Below are 7984 nucleotides of genomic sequence, written 5' to 3' on the forward strand. Positions count from 1 at the left end.
CTTGAGCAGTGGCCCTCCCTCGTTTGCCCAGTGGAGCCAGTACCTGCTTACCCTCATCCCCCATCTTCCTTAGGGAGCAGAATACACTGAAGAATAGTGTATGTCGTGGGTGGTCTTGTTAGTTGCCATTGAGTCGATTCTGATGCATGGCAACTCCATGGGTACTTAATCAATATTCATTCCTCAGTGCTTTGTGAGTGCCCACTCTATGTAGACCATTGTGCTAGGCCAATAATCTAGGAGTTGAGCATTTTATCATCTCGTCATATCAAGCTTGGAAAGTATAAAGAAGAAAAAATTACCTGTAATTCTACCACCCAGCAGCGGCCAATGTTACCATTTTTATGTGTTTCCCTCTTGTCTTTTTTCCTATGGATTTTTCCTTCATTGGTGAGATCACACAGCACATGCAGTGTGTTACCGGTTTTTTTCTTTAGCTGTTGTTGTTTTAGGGAACTAACACATTTACTGAACACACGACACTGTGCCAGGCGTTGTGCTTGCCTTCCATAGAGCATCTCATATTCCTTGGGCAGCATATACTAGCAGATGGGTCTTCCTTTCTCCTGCTTTAAAGATGGCAGCCTGATGATGTGAAGTGACTTGCCCAAGGAACAGACTAAAGGACAGAGAACCAAGATCTGGATCCATTTCTCTCAACTCCAACAGCCTCTGTTCTTTATGCCGCCCGTGCCCATAACCCACTGCAGTCGAGTCGTTTCCAACTTCTGATTTACAGAAGTATTGAGAAGTAAAGCATCTGTACCCATGAGTCATTTGACCAAAACATCCACCTAAAAAGGCCTGTCTTAGAAAGTCAGTATTCTCATTCACCTAGCAGATACCTGTCAAGCCTGTGATGCTGAGGACCCTGGGGTGGGACACAGCCTTGGTGCCCAGCATCCCTCTGTCCGCTTCTCAGAGCTGTGGCCTAAGGCAGCTGTCTTCTTCCTGTCCTCTTAGGTTATGCAAGTAGTCCGAGAGCAAATCACTCGAGCTTTGCCCTCCAAACCCAACTCTTTGGATCAGTTCAAGAGCAAACTGCGTAGCCTGAGTTACTCGGAGATCCTGCGGCTGCGCCAGTCCGAGAGGATGAGTCAGGATGACTTCCAGTCCCCGCCAATTGTGTAAGTGCCATCCCAGAGAGGTTGGGTGGGGAAGGCAGCTGCCAGCTCTGCCTTCCTTCAGGAGCTCTGTGGTCCCCATGACCTTCTTCTTACTCTGGTGCATGTCCACCCCAGGGAACTGAGGGAGAAGATCCAGCCCGAGATCCTGGAGCTGATCAAGCAGCAGCGCCTGAACCGGCTCTGTGAGGGCAGCAGCTTCCGAAAGATTGGGAATCGCCGAAGGCAAGGTGAGAGGAGAGGCTGCTGGGCTGGTCCTTACTGACCAGACTCACTGGTACTGGAAGGGGGCCTGCCTGGGATGGAACCTGCCCTCTGTCTCTGTGCCCTGCTGGGAGCAGGCAGAAATAAGTCCTCCTTTATTTTTTGCCTCTCATGTGCTGGGGCTTTCACAGAACTGCCCTTGTTCACCTGCTCTGCTTTCCCTTGTGTTCCAGAACGTTTCTGGTACTGCCGCTTGGCACTGAACCACAAGGTTCTGCACTATGGTGACCTGGATGACAACCCTCAAGGGGAGGTGACATTCGAATCCCTGCAGGAGAAAAGTAGGTTCATTTCTTGGTTCATGTGTGTCATTGTAGCCGGACTTGTCAGGAGTCTTGAGTACTAGCCCTGGCTTGGTTTCAAACGGATTATATGATCTTGGGCAAGTCATGTCTCCAGACCTGTTTCCTTATCTGCCAGAGATCATTTCCACCTGGCCTGCCTCACAGGGTTTGGGGAATCAGATGGTATCCCAGGTGTCATTGTGATCTGTAGATCATAAAGGATGGTCCAAGGTTAAGTTGGAAGGCAGTAGTTAAGAGCATAAGCTCTGAATCTAGACTGCCTGGATTCACATTTGGACTTTGCTCCTAATTAGGTGTTAATTCTCTATGCAGGTTGATTTTCCCTCTGCCTCAGTGTCCTCTCTTGTAAAAGGGGTATAATAAGCACACTTCCCTCACTAGAGGACTGACTGAGTAGTGAATGTAAAGCACTTAGACCAGTGCCGGGCACGTAGGAAGTATTACTAGGGCTACCACCACTGTGGCATTATTGTGGCATTGTCATCCTCATTAGCGTGGAGTGACAGTGAGGAGAGTGCCCAAGGCCCCATTCCTTGGGGAGACAAATCCAAAAGCCCTGAAGTGACCCCACTTAGCTTTGACACAACTCCACCAGGCCATGGTCCACGGGAAGTGACTAAGGAGGGAAGAGTAAAGGCTACCTTCCCTGAGCTAATCTAGCCCTTAGAATTGGGGGCATCCGGGGCACTGTGTCCCCAGGGCTTCCTTCCCAGCACTGATGCCAGGACCAACATGCAGCATGAAGCATCCAGAGACTCATTCACATTGTATGTCAGTTCCTGTTGCAGACATCAAGGCCATTGTCACTGGGAAAGATTGTCCCCACATGAAAGAGAAAAGTGCTCTGAAGCAGAACAAGGTGAGTGGCGAGGCAGTTTGCATTTGAGTCCCCATCACAGTGGTATCTAGAGAGTCCGGTTGTTGGTGGTGGTTTTTAGGTGTGTCCTCTCCCCCATCCACCTCAAATTATTCCTGAACGTTTTATTAAGTATAATTTTGGACATAAGAAAGAGCCTCCATATACTTGTCACCTACCTTAACAACAACAAAAAAAAAAACCTCAACAGCCGTGGCAAATTCTGCCCCATCCACTTGTCTCGTTGTTTTGAAGCAAATCCCAAGTATAATATTGTTTCATTTGCAGATATTCTGTATGTATTTCTAACGTAGAAAACCCAAAACCAAACCCAGTGCCGTCGAGTTGATTCCAACTCATAGCGACCCTATAGGACAGAGTAGAGCTGCCCTGTAGAGTTTCCAAGAGCACCTGACAGATTCAAACTGTCAACCCTTTGGTTAGCAGCTGTAGTACTTAACCACTACACCACCAGGGTTCCCTTCTAAGGACTCTTTAGCATAGCCATTATCACACCTAAAGAGAAATAAAACGTAGCTATTTAATATCAGGAAACCCTGGTGGGTAGTGGTTAAGAGCCATGTCTGCTAACCAAAAGGTCGGTAGTTCAAATCCATCAGGCGCTCCTTGGAAACCCCACGGGGCAGTTCTACTCTGACCTACAGGGTTACTGTGAGTCAGAATCGAGTCTATGGCCACGGGTTTGGTTTTGGTTTATTTAATATCATGAAATATGCCATCGATACCTGAATTTCCACCAGTTGTCTTATGAATGTGATAATCTTGTTATATAAAAATATCTGTATACACACACATTCTCTCTCTTTCTTGCTCTCAACTGTTTTCTTTGTTAAATCAGGATTCAATAAGGTGATGGGTTGATATGACTTCTAAGATTCTCAGTTTATGAGTTCTCCCTCCACATTTCTTTTTTTTTTTTTTTTGCTCCTTTGCAGCTTCCTAGTAAAGAAGCCAGGTTGCTTGGCTGGTGCTTTCCCAGAGTCTGGATTTTGCCGACTGTGTCCCCAGGGTAGTTTAACTCGCTCTCTGCCCCAGATCTGTGAATTGGTGGTGGGATCAGAGGCGTGAACCAGTTTAGGTTTGACTTGGGTTTTTTGGCAAGACTACTTCATGGATGATGTTTTGTTCTTCTCTCAAGAGGTGCGTGTCTGGCTGTCCTGCTTTTTGTGATGTCAACAGGCTGTTGATGCTCACTGCCTCGTTCCCTTAATTGAGGTTTGCAAAATGGTGACGTTTGAATTCAGTCATTCCATTTCAGTTATTAGCTGAACCGTTTCTCTAAAGAGAAACTTGCCGTCATTTACCATTGGCTTCCCACTTGTACATTTTGTATAAGAAAGGCAGGACGAATGCTTGGCTCTTCCCCTTCGGGTACCTATTTTTAACATGATGAGTTCATTCCCTGATCTCATCCAACAGTGACCAAACGTGTGTGTGTGTTGCTTTGTTTGGCTTTTCGGTATTGTGAACTCATGAATTTGAGCAAATTATATTTGTTTTAATCCATTATAGTTATTATTTCATTGAGGCTCCAACTGTCTCATGTTTGGCTATAGTATGTTTTTGTTGTCTTTATTTTTAAACATTTATGGCATGATAGAAACAGGAAGGCTGTTATCTTTGTAATATAAGTTTTAGGGTAATATACAGTCATGGGCTCTGACATTTGAAGGGCCCTGAGTGTTGAAAAATGACTTTTCTCCAGTTTTAAAAGTAACACATCTTAGGTGTGACCTGGGCGGGAAGTGGATGAGTCAAGACTGATGACCGCTGAACCTCATCTCCAGCCACATCTGTGTGCCTGTCCAGGGCCCTGAATTGAGGCTTTTGACGATGCTGCCAAGTAACTAGGACTTTGGCCAAGATCTTGGTGTGTAGAACCCAGGCCATTCCATTGCTCCAGAGTAACCAAGACCTTTTCTCCCTCAGGAGGTGTTAGAATTGGCTTTCTCCATCCTCTATGATCCTGATGAGACCTTAAACTTCATTGCACCTAACAAGTATGAGGTGAGCAGTATGGCAGTACCCTGGACAGCAGACCCCTCTTTGTGACTTTTCAGTTGGAAGGGAAGAGTGGCCAGAACAGGAAAGTCAGCCTCCAGGCAGATGGCCACAGCATGTCATGAAGGCTGGGTGACACACGGGACCTGCCACGTTGTGGGCCTTTCCCCGTGAGCTGGGCTCTCCAGGTCACCCTTTAGCAGCAGCTGTAAGGTTGTCATGAGAAAGGTAAGGTCAGCTAACTAGGGACCATTTATTTGCCTGGGAACTAGGAAAACTCTCCTCCTTTCCGTTTCTCCATGGCACCTACCCAAGTGAACTTGACAGACTCTCCCTCTGCAGGGCTCCTGGTCCCATGTTGTAGTGGATCAGCATGGGTTTGGAAACCTGGTCCTTCTGACAAGGAGCTTATAGTTCACCTGCAGCACTGGAAACTACTAGATAGTAAATGAGTAGTTGTGGTTGAGACCGTAAGTGTCTGGTGATCTCTGAGGGCAATGGGTGGTAACTAGAGGGAGGCTTCTGGAAGAGGAGACACTTAGGCTAGGCCTGAGTTGCTGGTGGAATTTTACTGGGAAGGAACGAAGGACAAGCAGGTGGGGAAACATGGGAAAAGGAAAACGTCAGCAGAGGGAACAGGACGATTGTGGGGAGGGAGATGGGTAGTGAAGAGTTTTTATTCCCTCTTATCATAAGACCCTGAAGTTCAGTCTCTCTAGGATTTATTTTTAACATTTATTGAGTGATTTTTTTTTTTAATTTACTTTTTTTGAAACATTTAAGATCCTACTGTGATTCCTGTTTGTGTCCTACATTTTTACATTTCCTTTACCACCCTAGTGATTTCTGGGGCAACTTCAAGTAGGTGATACCCCCATACTCGGGTCTCATTTCACCATATTCATCAGATAAATGTTTAAAAATCACATTTCTTATTATTTTAAGAAGTTTTGGTAGAAATCCCCTCATAAAAGCCAGAAGCTCTTTTCAGAAAGTAAGTGATCACCTCCCAATTTATCTTTGCTGTTACTCCAAGTTTTCCTGTTTCAGCTTTGCGTCAAGTTGTTTTTGCCTATACTAACTACAGTGCCAGAAGAGACTGGCAGGTTTGTGAGTCCCTTCAGAAAAGGGACCTTGGCAGCACCTGCAGCCAAGCAGTAGCCACCAGGTGACGTTTTATAACTTGCTTCCCACAGTACTGCATCTGGATTGACGGCCTCAGTGCTCTTCTGGGGAAGGACATGTCTAGCGAGCTGACCAAGAGTGACCTGGACACGCTGCTGAGCATGGAAATGAAGCTTCGGCTCCTGGACCTGGAGAACATCCAGATTCCCGAGGCCCCACCGCCAGTCCCCAAGGAGCCCAGCAGCTATGACTTTGTCTATCACTACGGCTGAGCCTGGAGCCAGAGGCAACAGCCCAGGAAGGGATTTGGGGCCCAGGAGAAACTCACAGTCTGGTGCCTTGTCTTTTGCTTGTACAGAATCTGTAGTGACCACGGTGGCCAGTCAATGCCAGCCATTCCTTTGACCACCTCGGACTACCCAGAGCTTCCTCTTGGTCCCTGTCAACTAAGAGTCATGAAGGCAGGTGCTCTGCCCTCCCATCACCGTGAGGCCTGGAATCGGGTCATGAGGAATGAACAGCAGAGGTCTTTGCCTTCCAGCCCAACAAACTGCCTCTTGAGCTGGATTTAACAACAGCCACTCACCTTTTCTTCCTGAGCCTGCTCTCCGGTCTGCTGGACCCCCAGGTGAGCAGGACCTGGCCTAGGAAGGCTGCCTGCAGAAGACAGGTGTGCTAGGTGCATAGAGAGCCTTGGAGCAACTGCTTCTATGTGACCCATGCCGGTGTCTCAGATCTCAGTAGAGGCCTCGGCCATGGCCTTTTTCTTGGTAGATGCCTTGGGCCTTTTGCTTTTGTCTTCTCCATTACGGCTCACTCCAGCCTCACATGGTGCCAAGATGCTGCTGCTTCTGAGATTTGGCTCTAACATCTCTGTTCTCTGGGACCACCAGATCTTCCTTGCCCAGGTAGTTTTCAGGACAGATGGAAATTTCTAGCCTACAAACTCTCATCCCTCATCCCTCCAGGCTAAGTCCCACCCTCTTAGTCTCAAGAACTCTGCAGGGAAAGCCCAGATGAGGTCAGGAGATCCCATCCTCCCATGTTTGTATCTTTTCCTTCCTTGGCAGAAATCTCCCACCCGACCTGAATTGCAGCCCTTCCAGTTTGCTTTCCTCTGGTCTGCCAACCCCAGGATGTCTGCCCTTTCCTTCCTCCCCTTCCCAGCACTTTGGTTTCTGCCACTGGCTGTGATGTCACAGAGCTGGTGGAGTCCAACTGAGGCCACAGCTGTGCTGTTGGGGCTTTCCTGCTGCTGCAGCACCTGTAAACCATACACACAGCCTCTCTCCTTGGACACACATTAACACAGTGGCATTCGGTATTGGTAGCCTGGCATGGTAGGTACTGTCCCATGAAGAGTGTAATATATATTTTCTTTACTATAGGCCATACTTATACAGACGTGTATATATATTTATATAAGATCTACCTATCCTAGGACTCAATGTTTGAAGGGAAATAAAACTGGGGGCTAAAAAAAAATAGGTAACACTTGCACTTGTAAGCCAAGATTGTAACCTGAGAGCAGTCAGAAGCTTCCTGTCAGTAACCATGTTTTCAATAAATACTCTTTCATGTACCATCTGCGGTTCCCATTGACAGCTGTTTCTCTGTACTTGCTCCCTGCCCAAGGGTGGAGATTTCACCCTGATAAGCCTTCATTCCAGTGTGTCTGAGACTCTGGAGAGCTCCAGCTGGGGCCCTTTGCCACCTTCCAGAACCCCTTCCTCCTCTCCAGCTCGCTCTCTCCCCACCGCACACACAGGCACACCCCTCCTGGTTAAGGATATTCACAGATTGTTGCAACGGGACCAAGTGTTTTCTGCTCAGGCCTGCTGAGCACAGCGGGGAAAGGGTACAGCGGGATACCTCAGGGTACAGCAGAGAAAGGCATACTGTACACCCCCGTGAACATACCCTCCCTCTCCTCCCTGCCAGGAACACAGCCAGGGAACAGCTCGAGTACTTGTGCCTTACAAAGAGACACGTTCTCTACCCTGTGTGTCGCCTGTGCTCAGCGCCCAGCCTCCCAGCTGGTGTTTAGGCTGTTGCTCCAAACCTCCTCAGCCTTGGTAGCTGGAAGGATTGAATGAGGGCGGTATGAAAATAGATGCTTTCTCTCGCCTCTTTCAAAAGGCATAGAAAGTGCACGCAGTACAGGCCTTGAGGGCTGAATAAAGCTGAGACCTTAAGCAGTCATGGGTGCCTTTGTGGGTGCTTGGTGAAAGTTGAATGAACTAATGCCTGCGTGATGCCAGCTGGCAGTGGCAGCAGCAGCAGTTTGA

General features: G+C 47.8%; 1 protein-coding gene across 2 annotated transcripts in view; it reads left to right on the plus strand.

Moving 5' to 3' along the window:
- Positions 1-7281, plus strand: part of ELMO2 (engulfment and cell motility 2) — a 45587-nt gene extending 38306 nt beyond the window's left edge. For both annotated transcript variants that reach the window (XM_049869105.1, XM_049869106.1), the window contains 6 exons: positions 964-1127; positions 1242-1354; positions 1562-1669; positions 2470-2552; positions 4500-4577; positions 5768-7281. In XM_049869105.1, the coding sequence (XP_049725062.1) occupies positions 964-1127; positions 1242-1354; positions 1562-1669; positions 2470-2552; positions 4500-4577; positions 5768-5968 (747 nt within the window). In that variant the 3' untranslated portion in view covers positions 5969-7281. The remainder of the gene's footprint in view (positions 1-963; positions 1128-1241; positions 1355-1561; positions 1670-2469; positions 2553-4499; positions 4578-5767) is intronic.
- The last annotated feature ends 703 nt before the right edge of the window (positions 7282-7984 follow it).

Source organism: Elephas maximus, chromosome 25 (assembly GCF_024166365.1).
Source record: "Elephas maximus indicus isolate mEleMax1 chromosome 25, mEleMax1 primary haplotype, whole genome shotgun sequence".
NCBI classification, from domain to species: Eukaryota; Metazoa; Chordata; class Mammalia; order Proboscidea; family Elephantidae; genus Elephas; species Elephas maximus.